This window comes from Loxodonta africana, chromosome 3 (assembly GCF_030014295.1).
Source record: "Loxodonta africana isolate mLoxAfr1 chromosome 3, mLoxAfr1.hap2, whole genome shotgun sequence".
Lineage (NCBI taxonomy): Eukaryota > Metazoa > Chordata > Mammalia > Proboscidea > Elephantidae > Loxodonta > Loxodonta africana.
Window position 1 is genome coordinate 34,176,633 of NC_087344.1, and position 24,602 is coordinate 34,201,234.

Sequence of the window (24,602 nt, forward strand, 5' to 3'; positions counted from 1 at the left end):
TGGAAGCTGAATGAGGAGGGTGAGGACTGGAGCTCCCTCTGTTCAGCTTTCTGTAGGCTCAGTCCCTTGTCAAGCCCACCTGTCCTGAGGGAGGTCTTTGGGGTCTCACCCCACCTCGGGCCAGCAGGACCACACAGCACCACCACAAGGTTTTATGAGGAGATCAACTGTTTCCTGGACTGGAGGTTCAGCATTTTATTTGCAGATCTGTTGGCCAGTTTCGGCTCCTCCCCTGATTCCCAGCTTCCCCAATGTTCTGCTGCCCCTTTCTCCTCGACCTTGTGAGTATGTATATTTTTAACCCCTTTTCTGTACTTGAGTTTTGGGAAGGGCAAGACCTGGATGCCTGCGGGTCATTTACCTGGACCCAGCAGGCACTTCTTGTTCTCCAAGTTGCCTCTGCTGTAGCGTTCTGCATGCCAGCTGCTCCTGGCTTGGGTCTCCACATTCTGCAGGTCTTTGGTTGTGCCCCTTTTCTGAGTGGCATGATGCTATCTTTGTTCCATCTCAAGGCCCTGGGGTGGACAGCTGGGGGTGGTGAGGGAGGCTTCTCCCCCACAGTGTGCACACCCGAAGCAGGTGAAGGGTAAGCGGTCATGAATAAGCCAGGATAAGCAGATGGCTCCCACAGGGGTGCCCTGGAGAAGCATGAGGCCAAGTGGGGCTGGGCATGTGGGGCAATGGTGTCTCAGGCTGCAAAGATTGCCTGGTGTTTTCACTCACAGTTCACATCTTATAACAGATAGGTGTGCTCACATGGTGCTCCCACCACCTAGTGCAGTGACCCCCATGCCCCCCTCCACCCGCCTCAAAGCCTCCACAGGGAGCTGTGGCCTTCATATGAGCACAGGCACTGGGGCTCAAGACCAAGCCAGCCACGCTCCCCATGGGCTCCTCCTCCCTCCCCTTCATGACCTTCTTCCCACGCTCCCGTATTTGCCCCTCTCTTCCACGTAAGGTTCTCATTACCCTCATCATCCCTCCTGGCCTTTCTACCTGCTCATGCTCACCTCCCACCACCCACCAGAGCCTCCCCTCCCTTGTTCCACATTTCCTCTTCCTCTACTTCTCCCTCTGTCCCTCCACCCCTGGGTCACCACCGCCACATACAAACGGCCCGAGTGACGTGGAGGCACAGGAAGCCACCTCCCAAACCACTCAAATCTACTCAGACCCCATTCTTAGGAAGCAGCCTGCTCCTTTATTTGTCCAGAGAGTGGCCCCCATGCTGCTGTCCTGCAGGGACGCATGCTCAGAGAACAAAGGCCATTGGCTGGGGGGAGATGGCTCCCATTCTGAGGCAGACCCTGGCTCAGGCACTGAAGTGTAGGGCTCACAACAGTGGGAGGACCCTGAGGCTCACACAGGGTGGCTAGGAGCCCCCCAGATGCTGGTGGAAGTAGAGACCAAAAAGGCTAGAGAGCAGCTGGCAGGCAGCTGTCCACCAGACAAGGAAGGAGAGGATGCCACGGCAGAACAGGGGTGTGAGCAGGCCACCCAGTGCCCCTGCAATCTGGGCTGCTGTCTCCTGGGCTGAGTCCCCCTCGGGGCCAGCAGGGGCAGCATCAGCTGAGGATGAGGTGAGGGGCGGAGGAGAGGCCAGGCCCAGGCCCCAGGAGTAGCCGCCTGCGAAAAGGGAAAGTGGGGAAGGCTCAGGAGGGGCTGGACCTCAGGAACTCACCCTGGACTGGCCTCCGTGTAGCCCCTCACCCAGAGGTGACTTCTCAGACCCCTCCCCACAGCTCCTCACCCAGTGATTTGAGCAGCAGTGTGCAGTTGAGGGTGAGGATAATGGGCGTCAGGTACTGTAGGCTGACCACTGTCACGTAGCAGTACACTCGGACCACCTGGAGGCAGGACAGAGGGGGCTCAGGGCTGCTCTGTGCCCAGGGACCAAGAGAACACCTCACCCCCTGCCAGCTCTGTACCTGCTACTGGATCTCCCAGGCCTCAGTGAAGTCAACCTCAGTTCCCCGCCACCACCTCAGTTCCCCACCTCCACTGATGTCATACCCGCCGCTGGATCTCACAGGCCTCAATGCGGCCGGCCTCTCGCCGCAGCTGCTCCACACGCACTTTGGCAAGGCCCAGGTATGCCTGCAGGTGGGGCCGTGTCACCGCCAGCCTCAGCAGGCACAGTGCCACCAGCACCCAGAGGCGCAGTGAGTCGAAGGCTGAGTCCGGCAGCCTGGATGGGGAGGGTGGGGAGGCTGGTGAGGGCGGACTCCTAGGACTCCCAGCCCCTCCCTGAGCCTCAGAGACTTCCTCTCCCCACCCCATCTCCCTGCACGCACAAGGAGACGGACGTCCCCGCAAGGGGCGCCTGCTGCAGGAAGTCCCGGGCAATGGGCCTGGTCCAAAGCCACAGCACGAACAGGGGTGACAGGAAGCTGGTGTGCAGGAGGAGCCTGTAAGAGCAAGCAGATGAGGGATGGGCAGGTGAAGCCTGGACCTCCACCACCATCCCCTTAAAACCTTCTGCTGTCGAGTCAATTCCAACTCATAGCAACCCTATAGGACAGAGTAGAACTGTTTCATAGGGTTTCCAAGGAGTGTCTGGTGGATTTGAGCTGCTGACTTTTGGTTAGCAGCTGTAGTTCTTAACCACTATGCCATCACCACCAAGGCCCCCCAATTCCATGCCCCCCGCCCACATTACTGCAGCCCGGGCCGGTCCTCCGCCATTGTCAGCGCATCACGGTGGGTCTGGGCCAGCCGCAGGCCTGGGAAGGTAAGGAAGGCGCCCAGCATGGCGCCCATGGCCGCCAATCCCACACGGACAGTCAGTTTGACCAGAGGGAGCCTGGGGAGAAAAACAGGGTCAGAGGGGCCCACAGACCTCCAGTGCCCTCTCTGCCACCAATCCAGCAGGATCCTGGGAGGCTCCCAGCTTCCCACCCCACTTGCATCCCCCAGACTCACGCCCAATCCCAGCCCTGCTTCTTTAGAAGTGGCTCCAAGTTCTGGGTCATGCTGGCCAGGCCTGGGGAGACAAGAAGGGAGTGATGTGGAGTGGACCTCCAGGGCCTCCTCCCAGACATCCATTCAGTCCCAGGGAGTAACGCGCCTATGGCAGCCAGGCACAAGGACCACATCGTGCTCCAGTTAAGCAGGGCTCATTTCCAAGAATGGGGGAGTGCTCCAGGCAGAGACCCTTGACTGTGGCTGAGCGACACCAGGTGAGGGCCACTAAGGGCCTGAGCCTCCTGGATTATACCAGGAAACTGGAGGGTATGAAGGGCCCCTGTGTGTCCAAGAAGAAACCAAAGTCTTCCATGGAGCAAAGTATCCTCTATTTAGACCCCCACATTTTCTACAGGTTAAAAGCAAACATGAGCTCACAACCAAAGATCACCAAATACACAAGGACACAAAAGTTGGGGAGGGAAAAAAAAGTGTAGTCCCCCAGGGATTTCAAAAATTGTTACCAATTATGTGTGAAATGATTAAAGAAAAAAGCTGGAATCATAGACTGAGCAACATGAGACTACCTGAAAGAACTAGGAAGATCTGAAAAGGAACCAAATTAAGCTCTTATAAATGAAAAATATGATTATTAAAATAATAAGTAGTTAAGCAGATTAGAAAGAGCCATAGGAGGCAGTTAATAAACTGGAAGATCTGAAGAAATCGCTCAGATTCTAGCTCAGAAAGATAAGAAGGTGGGAAATAGAAACAGGGGGCTAAGTGATAAGAGGCCAGAACAGAAAATCCAGCATAAGTGAAATTGGAGTCCCAGTGGGAGATGTGAGAGAATGAAGGGGGAAGAGTTATTAGAAGAGAATGATTGAGAGGTTTATAATGGATTATACACACAAAGTATATCAAACTGGATAAATAAAAAATTCATACCTAGACACACTGTAGCAAAACTGTAGAACACCAAAAACAAGAGCCCGCAAAGCAGCCAGGGAGTTAAGACAGATCACCTATAAAGGAACGACAGTTAGGATGACAGCCAACACATACAGCAAAACAGAAAAAGAATAAATAGAAAGCAAAAAGATGGTAGAAACAAAGCCAAAATGTCAGTAATCAACAATAAATGTAAGCAGACTAAACTTTGAAGTTAAATGATAAAGACTATCAGACACAACTGAAAATATCCAGCTGCATGTTGTTTAAAGGAGACACACCTCAACATAAGGTCCGTGGAAGGTTGAAAGAAAAGGGATGTTAAAAAGATAATAGCAAATACTATTCAAAAGAAAGCTGGAAAGTCTATATTAATAACATACAACATCCCACCCAAAGACAAAAGCATCATTAGGGACAGAAGACGTAATAAAAAGGCTGATTCACCAGGAAGATATAGCAAATCTAAACTTCTCAACACCTTGTAAAACAGCCTCAAAATATATAAGGAAAACACTGGCAGAACTATCTATAGAAATTGAAAGCCCTATTAATGGACCACAACTACCACAGCCTTCACCAGACTGAGTCCAGCACAACTAGATGGTGCCTGGCTACCTCCACCAACTGCTCTGACAGGGATCACAATAGAAGGTCCTGGACAGAGCTGGAGAAGAATGCAGAACAAAATTCTAACACACACAAAAAAGACCAGACTTACTTATTAGTCTGACAGAGACTGGAGAAACCCCGAGAGTATGACCCCTGGATACCCTTTTAACTCAGTACTGAAGTCACTCCTGCGGTTTACCCTTCAGCCAAAGATTAGACAGGCCCATAAAACAAAATGAGACTAAATGGGCACACCAGCCCAGGGGCAAACATGAGAAGGCCGAAAGGGACAGAAAAGCTGGTAATGGGGAACCCAAGGTTGAGAAGGGGAGAGTGTTGACACATCGTGGGGTTGTCAACCAATGTCACAAAACAATCTATATGTATTAACTGTTTAATGAGAAATTAATTTGCTCTGTAAACCTTCATCTAAAGTACAATTAAAAAAAAAAAACCCAAACTCTATGGAGCACAGTTCTACTCTGACACACATGGGGTTACCATGAATTGATGTCCACTCAAAAAAAAAGAAATTGTGAGCCCTACCATCCTAGAGGGAGATTACCCCTTCAGGAACTGATATGTTAAACAGACAAAAAGAAAGGATGGTGATTTGAATTTATTGCATACGTAAAACCCTGTACCAATCAGTGAATATACTTTAAGAATACTGGACTATTCACAAAAATTGATCACAAACTAGGCCAAAAGGCCCATCTTGCCAAATTTCAAAGAAATCTATTAAAACAGACCATCTTACATAACCACAGTGCAGTTAAGCTAGAATTTTTGTGTGTGTGTGTGTGTGTTTGAAATTTTAAAAACACTTATATATGACTCACAGGTTAAAGAAAACATAACAGAAACTTTAAAATACCCAGAACTGAATAATAATGAAAATACAAGTCAAAACTTAAGGGATGGTTTATCAATAATGTGAAGAGACAACCTACCGATGGGGAGAAAAATTTCGGGAACCATGTATCTACCTGATAAGGAGCCCTGGTGGCACAGTGGTTAAAGTCCTCGGCTGCTAACCCAAAGGTCGGCAGTTCAAACCCACCAGCTGCTCCGTGGGAGAAAGATGTGGCAGTCTGCTTTCATAAAGATTTACAGCCTTGGAAACCCTATGGGGCAGTTTTACTCTGTCCTATAGGGTCACTATGAGTAGGAATCAACTTGACAGCAGTGGGCTTAGTTTTGGTTTTATATCTATCTGATAAGGGTTTAATATCGAACATATATAAAGAACTCCCACAACTTAACAGCAAAAAGACAAATAATCCAATCAAAGAATGAATAAAGGAGTTGAATAGACAATTCACCAAAGAGGACATACAAATGGCCAACAAGGACATGAAAAGATGCTTGACATCACTAGAGAAATGCAAATCAAAACCACAATGGGATACCACTTCATCCCCAGTAGGATGGCTATGAAGGGAAAAAAAAAAAAAAAGGAAAGTAACAGGTGTTGGCAAGGAGTTAGAGAAATTGGATCCCTCATCCATTGCTGGTAGGAATGTAAAATGGTACAGCTGCTGTGGAAAACATTTTAGCAATTCCTCAAAAAGTTAAACATAGAATTACCATGTGACCCAGCAACCTTAATTTAGATATACACTTAAAAGAACCGAAAGCAGAAACACAAACAGAAGCTTGTACACCATTTTTCATTGCAGCACTATTCACAATAACCAAAAGGTGGAAACAACCTAAATGTCCATGAACAAATGAATGGAAAAACAAAATGTGGAACATACACACAATGGAATATTACTCAGCCGTAAAGAGGATGGAATCTTGAAAACGTTATGCTCAGTGAAATGAATTAGTCACCAAAGGACAAATATGATCCAATTTATATGAAATAGGAAAATGTATAAAGATGAAAGATTATTTGTGGTTACCAAAGGTAGTTTTCAGGAGGGACCAGTCCCTAGAGAAGGACATCATGCTTGGTAAGGTAGAGGGTCAGCACAAAAGAGGCAGACCCTTGATGAGACAGACTAACACAGTGGCTGCAACAATGGGCTCAAATACAGCAATGATTGTAAGGATGGTGCAAGACCAGGCAGTGTTTTTGTTCTGTTGTAATAGGGTCACTATGAGTCGAAACCAATTCAACTGTACCTAACACCACCATCACCACCAGAGGTGGGAAGGAAGGCGAAAGAGGAAGTCGCTGCTTAGGGGGCACTGAGTTTCTGTTAATGGTGGTGGAATAATTTGGAAATGGATAGTGGAATGGTGATGGTTTATAAAAACAGCGTGGGGGCAGAGTCTGATCTCTAACTTCACAAGAGGGAAGGATAACCAAGATCAACAGCCCAAGGCTGATTCCTATGAGGCGGAGATCAGACATGCCTCCTTTCTCCACCATCTTTGACAACTCTGACACCAACTGTCCCTCCCACAGCACTCTCTACTGGGTTCAATAATTCACTGCAATGGCCACACAGAAGTCAGTCAATACTCACAATTATGGTAAATTCCATAGGGAAGTAACGGGTTACAACTCAGCCTCAGAAACACTCCATCAGGAGGGCCACTTCACAGGCACGCCTTTCCCTGGCCCTAGGCCTCTGCCCAAAGGCACTCAGCTTTCTCTCTCCATGGGCTGGGAAGCCCACTGAGCCGTCTCCTGCTGCCGGGTCTCTGCTGCTGGGTCTCTCCTATCACCGCTTCTCACCATCTTCAGGGTTACAGCTCTCTGTCTCTCTGTCTCTGTCTCTCTCTTGGTCTGATTCCAGGAGCTTCTCAGTACAGAGATCCTGGGTCAAAAGGACACGCTCTCTGCTCCTGGCTGTTCTTCCTTCATGGTGGTATGATCTTTTTTCATTCCTGCCTCTGGAGTGGCTCATTTCAAGGCCAGCAGGATAGAAAAACTGACCAGTCCCTTTGGAGGGCCACAATTACCCTATCACACAGTCCCACCCAATTACTTAGGTGGGAGTTACAAGACCACAGCTAGAAAGGCCACACAAAAGTGGTCCATCACACCACATGGTTACACAATGTGATGAATCAATATCACTAAACTCTACATGTAAAAAATGTTAAATTGGCAAATGTTTTGTTACTATATTTTTACCACAAACAATGGGGAAAAAACCAAGGTATGGAACAAAACTGGGACTAATAAAATAACTATACCTTAAATGCTATAAATGTTAGAAAAGGCTAACGAGCTAAGTACCCAACTAAGAAACTAGAAATAAGAAAAGTAAGCCTACCAGTACTGCTCTAAAACCTACAAAACAAGAAAGCAAAAACATACCAAAAGACATTTCTCCAAAGAATATACATAAGTAGCCAACAAGCACATGAAAAGATGCTCAATGTCAATAGTCATTAGGGAAATGCAAATTAAAACCACAATGAGATACCACTTCACACTCACCAGATGGCTAGCTATTAGCAAAAAAATAGGAAATAACAATTGTTGCTGAGGTCTTAGCTACACAAAAGACAAAGAAGGGGAAAGACTGGAAAAGACAAAAGAATTCACAATTCACTAAAAACACAAGTAGTGGACAAGGTTATTCCATGGGGAAAAAACTTCAAATTTGATCCATACCTCATAATACAAAAAAATTCAATGCCCAGGGTCCTAAGTGCTTAGGTGAAAGGCAAAACCGCAAAATTTTTAGAATATGGAACTTCCTTAGGGAAGGATTTCTTCAAGACAAGAATCAACTATGCTAAAATAATGAACTTCTGTTCATCAAAAGGCACCAGAGAAGGTAGCTGCAATTTACGTTTAATGGCTCAGCAAAAACATGTATGTGTGTGCGTGTGTGCGTGCGTGCATGTGTGTGTAGAAAATAATGCAAAGGTGGCCAGTGAAAATTGAAACCCTGGTGGTGTAGTGGTTAAGAGCTACGGCTGCTAACCAAAAGGTTGGCGGTTTGAATCCACCAGATGCTCCTTGGAAACCCTATGGGGCAGCTCCACGCTGTGCTGTAGGATCACTATGAGTCGTGATTGACTCTACTCCAATGGGTTTGGTTTTTTTGGTTGGTCAATGAAAATAGCTCAAGGGCACATGGGTGTGTTCATCAGACTATTCTTCCAACTTCTCTGAAGACACTTCACAAACTGGGAATTTAATCAAATCCAAAACACATTTTTTTCACATATTAACTTTTCTGAAATTGGGATATGTTATCGACTCGACGGCAGTGGGTAGTTTTATGACAATTGATGGCATGTAATAGTTTAAATAGCAGTGTTTTTTAAAATTTTTATTTGTTCATAAAAAATAATGGTGTGTCAGATTTGATATAATAAAGTATGTGCAGATGTAACAAAGAATCAGTATCCAGAATATATAAAGAAAACCTACAAGTCAACAAGAAAACAAATAAATATTTCTCCAAAGAATATACATAAATAGCCAAGAAGCACATGAAAATATGCTCAATGTCATTAGTCATTGGAGAAATGCAAATCAAAACCACCATGAGATACCACTTCACACCCACCAGGATGGCTATTAAAAAAAAAAAGAAAAAAGAAAGAAAATAACAAGTGCTGATGAGGATGTGGAGAAATTGGAAGCCTTGAGCGCGGCTGGTTGGCATATTAAATGTTGCAGCTGCTGTAGAAAACTGGCAATCCCTAAGGTCAGGAACAAGACAAGAATGCCTGCTTTCACCACTGCTATTTAAAAAAAAAAAGAGTTTTTCTTTTTTTACTCAACTGGAGGAAACCCTGGTGGCACAGTGGTTAAGTGCTACGGCTGCTAACCAAAGGGTCGGCAGTTCAAATCCGCCAGGTGCTCTTTGGAAACTCTATGGGGCAGTTCTACTCTGTCCTATAGGGTCGCTATGAGTCGGAATCGACTTGACGGCACCGGGTTTTTTTTTTTTTTTTTTTTAATTCAACTGGAAGTTCTAGGCCAGAGCATTTAGGCAAGACAAAGATATAAAAGGCATCCAAACTGGAAAGGAGTAAGCCAAACTATCTCTATTTGCATGACATGATCCTATATACTGAAAAATCTCAAAGAATCCACAAGAAAGCTACTAGAGCTAATATACAAATTCAGCAAAGCTGCAGGGAACAAGATTAAAACACAAAAATTAGTTGTGTTTCTATACACCAGCAATGAACAATGCAAAAAGGAAATTAAGAAAACAAATCCATTTACAGCAGCATCCACAAGAATAAAATACTCAGGAATAAATTTAACAATTTAAATACTCAGGAATAAATTTAAAACATTGCTGAAATAAATTAAATGTGACCTAAATAAATGGATAGACATCCATGTAGTTCATGGATTTGAAAACTTAATATTGTTAAGATGTCTATACTACCCAAAGCGATCTACAGATTCAACACAATCCCTATCAAAATTCCAACAGCCTTTTTTGCAGAAATGGAAAAGCCTATCCTCAAATTCATATGGAATTCCAAGGAGCCCCAAATAGCCAATACAATCTTGAAAAAGAAGAACAAAGTAGGAGGACTCACGCTTCCCAATTTTAAAGCTTACTACAAAGCTACAGTAATCAAAACAATGTGGTACTGGCTTAAGAATAGACATAAAGACCCACAGAATAGAACTGAGAGTTTAGAAATAAACCCGCACGTCTATGGTAACTGATTTTCAACAAGAATACCAAGAAAATTCAATGGGGTAAAGAATAGTCTCTTTAACAAATGGCGTTGGGACAACTGGATTTCTACATGTAAAATAATTAAGTTGGACCCCTAACCCATATCATATACAAGAATTAACTCAAGATGGATCAACAGCCTAAAAATAGGACCTAAACCATAAAATGTTCAGAAGAAAACAGAGGGGTAAATCTTCATGACCTTGAATTTGGTCATGAATTCTTGGCTAGGACACCAAAATCACAAGCAACAGAGAAAAAAATTGATAAATTGATTATCAAACTTAAAAATGTTTTAGAATCAAAAGACATTATCAATAATGTAAAAAGACAACCTACAGAATGGGAAGAAGTGTTTGGGAAACATGTATGTGATAACACCAAAATAACAAATCAATTAAAAAGTGGGCAAAAGACTTGATTAGACATTTCTCCAAATAAGATATATGAATGGCCAATAAGTACACGAAAAGATGGTTAGTGTCTAGTCATTAAACCCGTAAACCAAACCCACTGCCATCGAGTCTGTTCAGACTTATAGTGACTCTATAAGACACAGCAGAGCTGCCCCAATAGGGTTTCCAAGGAGCTACTGATGGACTCAAACTGACGACCTCGTAACCACTGCACCATCAAGGCTCCTGTCTAGTCATTAAAAAAAAGTCATTAGGGAAATGCAAATCAAAACCATCACTTCACACCTACTTGGATGGCCATAAAAAATTAATTTAAAAAGATGGAAAATAAGTATTAATGAGGATATGGAAAAATTGGGCGATTCCTCAAAATGTTGGAAACAGAGTTATCATGTGATCCAGCAATTCTACTCCTAGGCATACACCTGCAGCCCAGTGAATTACTTACTATGGCCCTTTTAGCCATGCATGGTCTTGTAACTTCCATGCAGTGACTGGGTGGGACTATACAAATAAGATGCTTGTGGCCCACCAAGGGGACTGGACAGCTTGCTAATAATACAAATAAAGTGCATGGAACCCTGCAGGGGTGAAACCATGCAAATAAGGTGTATGGAACCCAAATGAGAGGATTGGTCAGTTTTGCCAGCCTGCTAGGCTTAAAAAAGAGAGCCAATTCCAGAGCAGAGAGGGGACCTCAGTACCACCGGTAAAGAAGAGCCAACAGTGGAGAACCTTCTAGACCCAGGAGATGGAAAGAGAGAGAGCTGTAACACCGGCGACAGTGTGAGACAGTGAGAAATGGCAGCACAACCAGGAGGCTGGCACAAGAAGGCATGTTGGGCTTCCCGGCCCACAGAGCCAACCCATGGAGCAAGAGAGCTGAGCACCTTCAAGCAGAAGGCTTGCTGGAGGAGTAGAGTGCCTCCAGGCATTTATCAGTGGCGCTAAAGAGCTTTGTAACACTTGCCAGAGTACGGTAGAGGCAGGGACAAGGAGCTGGAGGCAGGGAGACAGAGAGAGAGAGAGGCCTGCCTGTGATTATGGCCGAGAAGAAGCTGTCCTGATTGAAGAACTGTATCTTGAGTCATCGCTGAACTTGAATTATAACCTATTACCTCCCTAATAAACCACTTAACTATATTAGTTTGCTCTGTGAATTCTGTGTAGCCACTACAACAAATTATTGAACCCGGCAGAGAAGTAGAGAGTGCCATAGCTGGTGTCAGAACTGGTAAAAAGGTTGGAGGGTAGAATATGTTTGCGCTTCGCCTCACAGGAATCAACCTTGGGCTGATGTTGACGGTGGTTCTTCCCCCTAGTGAAGCTAGAGGACCCCGGACATCACCTCACCATTTTTTACAACACCCAAAAGAATTGGAAACGGGGATGCAAACAGACATTTGCACACCAATATGCATTGCAGCACTATTCACAATGGCCAAAAGGTAGAAACAACCCATGTGTCCATCAACAGATGAATGGATAAATGAAATGTGGTCCATCCATACAATGGAATATTACTTAGTCCTAAAAAGGAATGAAGCACGGATACATGCTACAACACGATGAACCCTGAAAACATTCTGCTGTGTGAAAGAAGTCAGTCACGAAAGGCCACATACTATATGACTCCACTTACATGAAATGTCCGCAAGAGGCAAATGCATAGAAATAGAAAGTAGAGTATATATTACCAGGGGCTGGGGAAGAGGAAGATGGGGAGTCACAGCTTTAGGGGCACTGAGTTTCTGTTTGGGGTGATGAAAATGTTTTGGAACTAGAAAGTGGTGACGATTGTATATATGGTCAACATAATTAATGCCACTGATTGTATACTTAGAAATGGCTGAAATGGCAAATTTTAGGTTATATAGACATTTATCACAATTTTTTTTAAAAAAATCACCCAAGTAATAAAGTCAAAAGATAAATAATAAACTGAGAAAAAATATACACAATTCCTATCATGCACAAAAGTTAATTTCCTTAATATATAAAAAAGCAGTTGCCATCTAGTTAATAAAGAGCTCCTACAAATCAATAAAAACGGTCCAACAGTCCAGGCAAAAGAACAGACCTTTGCAGGAAGGGAAATAAAAATGACTCTTAAACATGAAAAGATGTTCAACCTCATATTTTCACCCGTCACATAAACAAAGACAGAAATGTTGAGGAAACACCCCTGGAGAGGATCTAGGGAAATGGGCACACTCCTACGTCTTTTTCTAGATGGCAATTTGCAATACTGTCGAAATTACAAATGTACTTTCTTGCACAGGGACAAAATGCACAAGGGTGTTCTTATAAAACACTGTTGTAAAACAAACTGCTTTGTGCAGCACCGTTTAATGGCAAAAGGGTCTCCAAGGCAGTAATCTTTACAGAAGCAGATCGCCAGGTCTTTTCTCCTGTCCACCGGCTGGTCAGTTGGAACCACCAACCTTTCAGTTAGCAGACAGGCATTGCACCACTAGGTGTCCTTGCAAAAGACCTAAGTGTCCACAAATAGGGGCCTGGTTGAATAATCACGGAACATCCATACAATGAAATACTGTGTAGCTGTTTTTTGCTTTTTTTTTTTAAAGACATTCTAGGTATCATTGAGGGACAATCCCCCAAATTTATGGCTTTTCAGTTAAAAAAAAGCACGGTATCGAACCTTATACATTACCATTTTGTGTGAAAATAGGGAAGCGGTCCTCTTGGTTTCCTCTGGGGAGAAGGACAGGAGTAGGAAGGTGATTTTCCTGTTTTCTCTCCTTTACTTTCTGGATTTTGTACCATTTACTTCTTCCCCCACAAAATTAAATTACAAGTAAATAAAGAGGAGTCCCTGGGTGCCACAACTAGTTAAGTGCTCAACTACTAGCCAAAAGGTTGGTGGTTCAAATCCACTCAGAGGTACTAGGAAGAAAGGCCTGGTGATTTGCTTGATAGGTCACTGCCTTGAAAGCCCTATGGAGCAGTTCCACTCTGCACACATGGGTCGCTATGAGTCCAAATTGACTGATGGCAACTAATGACAACAATACGTAAACAAAGACACCATGATGGCTGCTGGGTACAGCACAGACAGGAGGGGTCACCTGGAGCACCTGCGTGAAGAGCAGTGGCGGGAGGTAGCAGTCAGAGACCAGGAGAGGTGGGGGTCCTCTGGTCCCTGAAGCCTCACAGTCTGCTAACACCCAAAGCCCGCAAGGTACCCTGAGTGAGCCCTGTGGGCCAGGAGCCACTAGTGGAGACAGCACATGCCCACTGACTCAGTGACCCCTCCCCACCCAGATGCACTAACCTGGCTCTAGGCCGAGCTCGAGTGTCTCCTCCCGCACCACCTGCACCAGCATGGCCAGGAGCAGGAAGAAGAAGGCGAAGGTGAGGCACACAGAGCGCTCACCGCCCTCCTCTGCGCTGAAGTAGAGCCGCGTCACTGTCAGGAACACCTTGCTGGTGCTGGAGCTAAGGAAGCCACAAAAGCCAGGGTGCCCCACCTCCCTCACCCCCAGCACAAGACAGTCCCGGCAGTGGCCTGGGGAGCTGGGGCCCCAGGAGAGCGAGCCGGGGGTGCAGGAGAGGCTAAGGAGAGTAAGCAGATGGGGCGGGGCCAGCACAGTGTGGTGGGGGGTCAGCAGCAGGTAGGCAGACACCTATGCTACCAGACCTCCCAGTTGGCCAATTACAAAAGGCCTCCCAGCCCTGTAGTCCCCCCGCAACCTGAGGGGGTGTCTTTAGGTGTCCTCTGGCCTCCTGACCCATCATAGGTGGGTTCTTAGAGCTGCACCCCAAGCAAGCCTCTGACAAGCCTTTGCAGAGCTGCTATAGCTGAAAGGGCTGTCTCTCCAATCTGGCCTCAGAGAGATTGGAGGTCTTTCAGGAACCAGGGTGGGTTCCAGATGACTCTCCCTCCTAACAAGCCCACCTCACAAAGGCATTCCTTCTGGGTGTCTCCCCCATCCCTGATCTGTGCTTTGACCCAAAGCATGTGATGGGAGGATGGAAGAAGTGAAGTGGGGAGGGGGGCTGGCCTCGAGGGGCCCCTGAAGCGTCCCTTCTTGCTTCCTTTATGTCCTGGGCTGGAGGGCAAGACCGAGCCCCCATGGAACAGAGAGGAGCTGTTCCAGCCAACTCCCACTCAGACCATGACCCACAGGAGCAAATCCAAGGGCTGCTGTTTTGGGGAGGTTTGTGGCCCCAGCAACCGAGGGTACAGGCGCCTGGGATCCTCCCCCCAGGCCCACCCAGGGAGCAAAAGGAAGGACACATGGAGAAGGCAACGGCTAGCAGGCACCAGCACACGGCAATGTTGGCCTCCCTGGCTGGGTGCAGCGCGTAGTAGTAGGCCTCGGTGAAAAGGTACACACCACCAGTGTACACAGCAAAGTCCACGAACCACTGGTACTCCAGGAAGAAGCGCAGGACTAGGGGATGGGGGCACATGGCTCAGCATGCACTGCGGGGGTGGTGCGCAGCACTGGACGGGGGGACCAGGGGACAGGCAGGGCTGTTACCCAGGGCATCCACCGCTGTGAGGGGACAGGTCTCCAGCTGGAAAGGGGTGTCTCGGGGCACGGACAGAGGTTTCTCCTCACTGGCCCACCTAGGAGGAGGGAAGGGTCAGAGCAGTTCTGCACACCCACCACTGGGTCAGCAAGGGCGGCCCTCCTCACCCCACCCCAGCCTGGGAGGCTCTCGAGCTGCCTGGGCAAAGAAGGCGCTGGTATGGAAGGACTTTGCCTGGAAGGGGCTGGTACCACTGCCCACAGGGCTGCCCCCAACGAGCTTCCAATAATGCTAGGTGTTAATGTGAGGCAACAAGCAATGATGATGAGTCCCCTGATTCCTCTCTGTGCCCAGAGTCACGCCTGGGCCTGTCCGGCTGCCCGGAGTCCCAGGGTCCAGCGCACTCACCATGGCTCCCTCTTGCCTCTGGGTCTCTGCTTGCCTGCCAGGGCCCGGAGCTCCTCCTCAGATGGATGCACATATCGGAACAAACTGAGGACCAGATGGACAGACAGAAGCTTGGACATGGAGGCTCCAGGCAGTGACCCCCAAACTTGGGGCTGGGATTAGAGGGAGGGTGGGGAGGGATTTCCCAGGGATGGGAAGGTGGATGGTGGAGCCCAGCTGGGGGCAGGAGGGCGGGAGTTGTGAAGGGAGCCCATAAGTCTCCAGCTGACCCGGGCCACGTGGACTGGGGTCCGGGACACCTTGAACTTGCTATCGCTCCTGGGGGAGCAGGCAGGCACCTGCCTCTGGAAAGAGAGGTCATAGTTTCTGCCAGGTTCTTAAAAGGGTCAGTGTCGCAGACCCAAACCAGGACAAAAAGCAGCAGAGGCTAACATCTGCGGTGACTGAGAGAGGAAGGAGGCTGGTAGGTGGCTGGTGGGCGGGGCTTTCCGGAGTCTGAGGGCTCCGCCCACCCCAGGCTCCACCCTGTTCCTCTCTTCTCAGGCCCCCTCCCCTTGGTCCTTCCTCCCCCGCCCACTCACCTGCCATTGCAGAGCAGCCAGCGTGCGAAGGAGCAGTGCGCAGCTAGCCTGTGCATGAGGGTGGCCGTGAGCAGGGTCACCACCAGCTGCACTCCGAGTACCGCCTGTGGAGGACACGACCAGCATGGTCCCAGTGGTCACCAGCTTCCTTCCCCCCTCCCTCAACCACCAGCTGGGTGCGCACAGCTCTCAGGCTATTTATAGAGAAGCTAGATTGGGGGGAGGGGGGCCTGTCCGCTCAGGCTGCCCTGGCTATCTGGGGGAAGGGAATTCACGGGCTGGGATGACCCCGGGCCCACCCCAGGCCCCCTGGGAGCCCAACCCAGGCGCAAGACCTCCCCGGGCCTCAGACCATCTCACCTCACCCTGAGCTCACCCTGACCAGCACCCAGTATCAGTCAGAGGGCCAGACCCCCACCCACTGGGGCCCAGACGGGGCTCACGTATGGTCTCTGCTAGGGATTTCTGTATTAGGCTTTCTGAACCTCAGTTTCCTCATCTGGAAATGGGGTAGTTCCTGTTTCACTTATTCGTCAGGACCACCTCTAGGCCATAAGATGCCCAGCACACAGCTGACTTTCAGGGCAGACGTTCACGGCTTTCCCACCCTGGCCCCCTTCCAAGAGGACCCATGGAGTGTCCCTTAAGCTTTCAGCGTCAAGGTTCAGCTCAGCCCCTTCCTTGCCCTGCCAGCCCACCACCCGCCCCCTCTCCTCCACTGCAGTCAGCGTCCCTCAAAGCCAGTCTCACTACTTGACTCAGGTAAAGACTCACGTGATTGAGATGAATTTGCTTTCATCAGGAATTTTCTCACCTTTTCAACAAAAATTCGGGCCAAGCTTTCAAGTACTTATTTTAAAAATGTTTTAGAAAAAAATGTTACCAGTAATCAGCCTGAAGCTGAAGGCAGGTATTCCTGCTTAATCTGTCCATAACGCTTACACAAGATTCTGCTCAAGAGTGTCCACTAGAGTTATGAACTGGGTACCAAAAATCGCCAACTAAACGAAATAAAGATCATTTTAAGATTAACTCATATGATTAAAACACTTCTTTAACCAAGGCAGGAGCCTTGGTGGCACAGTGGTTAAATGTTTGGCTGCTAACCAAAAGGTCAGCAGTTCAAATCCACCAGCCACTCCTTGGAAACCCTATAGGGCAGTACTACTCTGTCCTACAGGGCCGCTAGGAGTCAGAATCAACTCAACGGGAACAGGTTTTTAACCAAAGGGAAAGTGAGCTAACCAACAGGAGATCCTCTAGTATAACGCAATACCGATTCAAAACAGCTGCGGAGAAAACAGCCCTTAAAAAAAAAGGACATTTTCTCTATGCTCGTGAATGGGTTTGGTTTTTCGGTGTGAACTGTAAACTGAAACCACAAATATTCTTTCAGTAATAAAGTGGGGGAGGGGACATCTCCCTAGTCTCCCCATCCTCACTCTCACCTCCCCACACAGGGCTGGTAATAATGGGTGCTGGCGGGTGCCCTCTTTCCTGAGACCCTGCCTTCTCTGCCCCTACCCATGCTTGGTTCCCCATGCCTCTCAAACATCAGGCCTGCGTGCCCCTGCCTGCCCTTCTCCCTCTGCAACCTCTCCCTGTGGTCCTGTCCCCTGCCACAGTTTAACCACCTACTCAGCCTTACATGGCCCCAAAGGTGCACCTCCAGCCCTGAATTTCACCTGCAACGTGGCCGGCCCATGCCAGTCTTCCCTCAGACCAGGCTTCCTCCCAGTACACCGGGAGGTCCCAGCACTTAACCATTACTCAGAAACCCACTGAGTCCTTTCCAGGCAGCCCAGCCCACCCAGTCTCCCAGCAAACTCCCAACTCCGCTTTGCAGCCAGCTGGCCACCAGCCCCACTGTCTTCCTGGCCCTCTCAACACCAACCACTCCGGTCTCCCAAGACTCCGGCCCCCTCAGATGGTCCCATCCAACACCTCCTGAGTTCTTTATCTTGGCATTGCTGTTGGGCTCCCCAACTGGAATCTCCCTGAGCAAAGGGAAGGGGCTGGCTTCTGGTTCACATTATGGCTCCAGGCACTGTGGGGGAGCGAGGTTAGGCATCTTTCTCTCCACCTAAAGCTCCAAGGTCAGAGGTCCCTCCTGGGAGGCTTCTCAGCCCCTCAGCTGTCTCTGTCTTCCTCTGGATCTTTCCGGGCCTCACAGTCACGTTCCTCCTGCCCTCTGCTCAAAGTCCTTCCCTGCACCTACTTGCCTCAAACCTAGAACCTGCTAAGGTCAACTCCAAGTTGCCCCGTCTGGTTCCCAGGGTCCTTCCCCGCCCCTCCTCCTGAGTCTCACACCCTTGACACTCGGCCCATAACGACTCCCCCACTTTTAACATTCCCTGTCTATCAATGCCTCTCCTCGGAGAACTTCCCAGGAAGAGCTAGGCCTTCTGGCCCTCAGTCTCCGTCCTCCTCCGGCCCAGGCCGAACCTCTTGGGGATGGGGTCTCCCCGCCCTCGCCTGGCACCAGCCTGAATCACAGGTGCCAAGTTTGAAGAACAAACTCAATGGGTTCGAGCCAGAGCCTCCTGAGACGTGCGGGTTCCGGCTTGTGCTGTCTCCAAGCCTGAGACCCCGCCCACCCTGGGGCCACCCAGACCCCCGGCCTGCTCCCCAAGTGCTCCCCCTGGCCCTTCAACACACCCAGATAGCCGCAGAGCCTCCCAGAGCCTTCAGGGCGCCCCGAGGGCCCCATCGGAGCGGCTCCTACGCTCCCTTGGGGCCCTGACCTCAGGGGGGGACCCCAGCCCCAGGGGGACACCGGGCCCCCTCCTGGGGATCCGAACGTGCTCAGGTTCCCAGTTCCCTTGTGGGACCCCAATACCACCCCCCAAGACTCCAGGACTCCTAAAGTGCCGCCAGAGACTCGCCGGGACCCCCAGGACGCTTGGGGACTTCCAGTCTCCGCAGTAAGACCCCAGACCCAGAAGGACCCCGACCTCTCGGCGCGACTCCAACTCTCAGCTCCCCTAGTCAGAGCAGAGAGACCCCGGCCCTCGGCAACTCTCCAGATCCGGTCGGGGGGGGACCCAACACCCTCGCTGCCCGGCGCCCAAGACCCCCAGCTCACCATGGCGCCTGCGGGTAGCGCAGTGCGCCGACCACAGGGTTTGGGGCGCTTTGTAGCGACTCAACCAATCAGAGCCCGACTGCACCCTGACTAACAGCTCGCATGACCAATCAACAGGCTGGATACCGGGGCCCGTCAGGATGGACACACGCTCTCTGGCGCAGCGCGGCGCGTGCCGGGAGCTGTAGTTGTAGGACGCCCGGCTGGTGCTGCCTGAGGTTCGAGTCCCGACTGTGCCTAAGCGGCTCTGTGGGGCCCCGAGCCAAAAGTTGCCCCTCTCTAAGGCTGGGTTTCCTCACTTACACCCACCTCACGGATCTACAGCGAAAACATGCAGTCTTCCATTGGTCATTTCTGAGGTTGGAACTCCCCTGATCAAGAATAATCAATGTCTCCCACGGAGTAGACGCCTAAGAGCTCAGACTAAATTCAAACCAAACCCCACTGCCTTACTTAAATCTGCCGCCAGTACTATTGTACACACTATAGTCGAACTTGTCACCGGCCATGCTATCTCATACCTCCATGCGTTGTAAACATGCTGTCCTTAAATCTTGGGATGCCTCCTTTTTCACCTGACAAAATCTTTATTCACCTTTACCAGCCAGGACTCTAGCTGCAGGCTGCAAAACATCCAGCTCAAATGGGCTCAAGGAAAAAAGGGAAAACTCTAGGAGTAGGGCCACCTTCAGGCACGGCTAGATCAAGGACAAAAATGTCAGCCTCGGATATCTGAAGATCTCTATTTTGCAGCTTGGAGGAAAGGGCTTCTATCATACATGCCTGAGTTTTGCCATCTGTGCTTGTATGGATGAGTGTGGACATATATGTGGGTGTAGCTGAGTCTCTAAGGAGCCCTGGTGGTGCAGTGGTTAGGCATTCAGCTGCTAACCAAAAGGTCAGTGGTTCAAACTCACCAGCCATTCCCCAAGGGAAAGATGTGGCAGGGGTTTATAGCCTCGGAAACCCCATGAGGAAGTTCCACTCTGTTCTATAGTGTTGCTGAGTCTGAATCAACGCGACAGCAATGGATTTCAGGTAGCTGGGACTCAGGGTCTTTATGGGGGTGGGTGCCTGTCAGTGCAGCCTGTGTCATTGACATGCCTTGTCTCTGGGTGTTTTTGTCTTTGTTCATGAGTGCTTGCAGATGTTTCTTTTGCAGGGGATTCACTGGGTCTGAGTCCCTGTGTGTCTGGGAGATGGGCATGCCTCCCAGGAGACTCAGACTTAGGTCCTCTGAGTCATAGTGTCCTCTTGAGAAAGGGTAGGTGACCAGCAATGATGGTCACTGGAATTGTCAAGGACCATGGGATTCCCCTCAGGAACAGGGCAAACAGGTGGGATCCAGGGAAACTTGGATTTGGGGAGGTGGTTCTTAGAAAAGGGGCTGGGGTACCAGGTAAAGGAGACTAGGAAAGAAGGGAGGATGGGGGGGCGTTTGCTGCAGGCCCACTGTGTACCGGGCACGGGGGGCGGCATGAGCTCTTGTGCTCCCTCCAGCAGGCATGGGTGACACAAAAATTGTTTCCATTTTATTGATGAAGACACTGAGGCTTTCACCAATAACCAGATGCCATACAGTCATCTCCAATTCATGTCAACTCCACATATGTCAGAGTAGAACTGTGCTCCATAGGGTTTTCAGTGGCTGATTTTTGGAAGTAGATCACCAGGCCTTTCTTCTGAGGTACCTCTGGGTGGATTTGAACCTCCAACCTTATGATTAGCAGCTGAGCACATTCACCATTTGCACCACCCAGGGACTCCACTGAGGTTCTGAGAGGCTCAAATCTCCATCTCACACCTGACCTCCCCAACTCGTGATTCATAGTGCCCCACGTGGATGTTACGTGGGCAACTCACAATTGTTTCGGCCCCACTGAGCTCCACATCTTCCCTCAGACTGGTCTTTCCACTGCCACCCCTGCCTCAGAAAACAGCAGCTCCATCATTCCAGGAACTCAGCCATGAATTCTGAAGCCAGCTCAATGCCTCCCTCACCCTCACACCTGAGCCATCAGCGCCTCTTCACAGCCCCCCATCCAAGGGTAACAAGAGTCCAATCTGGTCTCCCCCTGTCCAGCCACCATTATCACCACCAGTGGTCTCCTCCTCTTTGGTCTCTGGCTTCTAGTCCCCTCCCCACCTCCACAGCTGGTTTTCCCAGAGCAGCTGAAGGCTCCTATTCCCCTACTCAGAACTCTCCATGGCTCCTGCCTGTCTCAGAGCAAAAGCCAAAGTCCTCCGTTCTACACTGGAAGTTCCATGAACTCTTTCCCTCACTGTTGCCCAACATCTCAGTTCTACACTGGAACCCCCCTTTTTTGTTCCACATTGGAGGCTCCTGCTACTCTGTTCTACACCGGATGCGCCATATTGCATGTTCTACATTGGAAATGCCTTGTTCTCTATTCTTCATTGGCCGAATCCACATTCTCTATTCCACACTGGGTATTCCAGGGCCCCTGCTCCTCACTATACGCTCCACATCTCTGTTCCACATCAAATGTCCCACGTTCTCTGACCTACATCACTCTCATTCAACATGGACTGTTCTGTCATCTCTATTTGTGGTGGTTCTGAAAACACAAGGTCCGGGGTGGCACAGATAGTTTGTGCTCAACTGCTAACCAAAAGGTTGGTGGTTCAAACCCATCCAGCAGTGTTGCAGAAGAAAGGCCTGCTTTCATTAAGGTTACAGCCAAGAAGATCCTATGGAGCTCAGTTCTACTCTGTAACACATGGGGTTGCTGTGAGTTGGAATTGACTCAACTTTTTTTTTTTCTAAAAACATCTCTCAGATCTCTGATGGATGCCCCAGTGGCTTCACTCGGACCCCCATCACCATATTTGTGAGGAGGCCATGCTTTCCACCGGGCTTCCTATCAGCAACTCACTTCCTGGCAGACCCAGGACCCCCCTGACCACAGGCATGGCGCCTAGCCAACATCTCTGTGTCCTCAGAAGGCCATGGTGGCAGGACACTTCCACCCAACCCTCCCTCCTCTCTCTCCTTCAAGGGGAGACCGACAGAGCCAGTGGGGACAGAGTTGGGGTCTTTTCCCAGGGGACTTTGTGGAACTCAGGGTCCCAGCCCATTAGCCCCCCATGGCCCAGGAAACCCAGAGTCATACATGTATAATTACACATGACATCCTCTGGGTTTCCAGGCAGAGAGCCTGAAAACCTAAGGTGGCTTCCCTGGAAGTCTAGATGGATTTTTATTGTATTACTACTACTACCTCATGTTTTATTTTTGGGCGGGGAGCACTAAACCCAAAGTCACATTGTCGGGCGCCACCTCGTGGCAGATGGTGTAAGTGCAGCCTTCCGGGTACGAGAAAGCGCAGAACCACAGCCACCGGCCCTGGGTACCCCTAGCCTTATAAAGCAGCCACCCATTTCACGAACCACACACTGAGCGCATAGCCTTTGGGTACTGACTTCAAGAAGGTTTCCGCTTCCTGTCCACTGTGGGGGTGAGATCTTGGGGCTGGGAAGGGGCCCTCCTTAGCCATGCCTCAGCTTTCTCAGGGGACCAGCCACTCTGGCTACTCTCCTCCTCCCCCGTTCCTGGACCTGTGTCTGGGTGCGTGGGTCACTGTGGCCACGACACTGGGGGCCACCAAGTGGGTAGCTGTGCACCTGTGTGGATGGCCAGGGTCCTTGTGACCCGGTGTCCCCGAAAAAGGTGACCTTGGTGCAGAATTTGCATCCGTGGGGAAACAGCCATTTGCACGCAGCAACCGTGACGCTGCAAGTGTCTGGGGATGCGTCCGCGGTCGGACCCTGGTGTCCACTGATTGGAGGCGCAGCGGCTCACCCCTCTCCGAGCAAGGCAGAAGGGAACGTGAGGACTTAGGACTGCTGTTTGAGCTGAGTGACAGACGTCTTCTAACTTGGACACGCAGAGGCCTTGCTTATCCCCAAACGGTCTCATTCTGCAGGCTTCCCCAGCGTATTAAGTGGCTCCCCCATTCCCCAGGTGCTGGTCAGAGAGCTGGAGTCTCCCAGGATGCCCTCCACCTTTAAGTCATCCGTAGGACGTCATGAATCAGCCTCCAAACGCACCCACAAAGCGTCCACTTTGCCGGCCACTTGTCACCCCTACACCCCTTTGCATCCCCTGGGCCCCTTGCCTCTCCCACTCCTGTCCACCCAAATCCTTCCCTCCCAGGAAGCCCTAAGGAGAAAGGGAGCCTTTTACAAATCATCTCAGACCACGTTCCTCTCTATCCTGGACACTGGGGACCCAAAGCCTGGACTTTCTTGGGGGATCATCCGGGGAATCCACATGGATCGCGTGGATCTGGCACTTGGATTGTGCTCAATACACTGTCGCCTAAGTGAGCACCCCCGCCTCGCAAAAAAGGCTTGTCACTCCACATACTTTGCCCCGCCCCCCCAAGGAGTCCATCCCAGAAGCTTTGGCTGAGGGGGCTGCGGGGGAGGGGATCAATTCCAGGACGACCTACCGATTTCAAGGCCCCCTTATGCTCCTCCCCTCTGTATCCATCGCTCAGTCTGCGCGCGCTAATGGTGGAATGCAAGGCTTTGGTTCTCCTGTGGGGTGTGGGGGTGACAAGTGGGGATCTGAAGGGCTGCCAGTCAGCCCCCTGGAGTTGGACGGGCCAACACCTTTCCTTCAGCTAAGGGCTCCCAAACACTGTGTTCGGGTCTCGGATGACCCGCCCACCCCCAGCAGAGCTGGGCCAATCAGCTTTGGACTCTGAGGACTCTGATGAGGGGGCGTGGGATCTTATAAGCATTGACGTCAAACTCCTTATTTTCCACTTTCCTGTCCAGATCTGTGACGTCTATTCAACCCACTCCTTGTTCTGCTTTCGTTAGCAGTTAGAGCCATCTCTCCGTTTGGGGCAGTTCAGGGGGTTTCCTGGAGGAAAGGCACTGCGGGGGGGGGGGCTCCTGGAGGAGGGGGCATGGAATTTAAAAGAGAGGGAAGTTTGGGGTTGAGGAGGTGGTCCAGAAAGAACCTGAGACAGCATGCCTTTCGCGTCGAAGCTGCAAGCAGTTCGCGGCGGCTCAGGGCGCAGGACGGGGACGGGGACACACGGGGCAGGAATGAGGGGCAGCTGGGTAGCTCCACTTTCTCCTTGGGACGAGCCATGAACATCCTATTGAGACCACCTGGGGAGGGTAGGATGGACATGTGGGCGGCACCTACGGCTGTATGCTGAGGGCGCCCTCTGGCTCTAGGACTCCTGAGTTGGCCCTCACACATGGGGGAGGCCAGAGTGAGCGGCTTAATTAACGCCCGGAGGGCCGGATAAACCCCCAGCCCGTCACCGCTCGGGCCAGACCACCCCGCGGTGCCTGTCCCCCAGACCCCGGCGAGCTGCCCACGGGGTCATCCCCTGCATGCAACCTCTGCGTGTCGCACGTCGCTACCCGCCACGGGCCCTTCCTAAGGTCACCTCTCATACCCCACAGGCCCTCAAGTCTCAGGGTCACCTGGGGAGGAACCCAAAGCAAGACAGGCGCTGGAGAGGGGGCGGGG

The 24,602-nt window shown here is 50.1% G+C and overlaps 1 protein-coding gene across 2 annotated transcripts; it reads right to left on the reverse strand.

The window, feature by feature from the left end:
- Nucleotides 1–1,178: 1,178 nt before the first annotated feature.
- On the reverse strand, nt 1,179–24,399 carry TMEM161A (transmembrane protein 161A). Of its 2 annotated transcripts, none has more exons than XM_064281016.1 (12): nt 23,560–24,399; nt 16,000–16,103; nt 15,419–15,502; nt 15,019–15,107; nt 14,772–14,928; nt 13,806–13,957; nt 2,923–2,983; nt 2,660–2,803; nt 2,295–2,408; nt 2,014–2,188; nt 1,751–1,847; nt 1,179–1,626 (listed from the first exon to the last, which is right to left on the reverse strand). In XM_064281016.1, exons 2-12 carry the CDS (start codon nt 16,053–16,055, stop codon nt 1,373–1,375), a joined length of 1,383 nt encoding a protein of 460 aa, XP_064137086.1. In that variant the 5' UTR covers nt 16,056–16,103; nt 23,560–24,399; the 3' UTR covers nt 1,179–1,372. The 2 variants fall into 2 exon arrangements, with proteins under 2 accessions (XP_064137086.1, XP_023407961.2); XM_023552193.2 differs by lacking the exon at nt 23,560–24,399 and adding an exon at nt 19,085–19,138.
- Nucleotides 24,400–24,602: the final 203 nt, after the last annotated feature.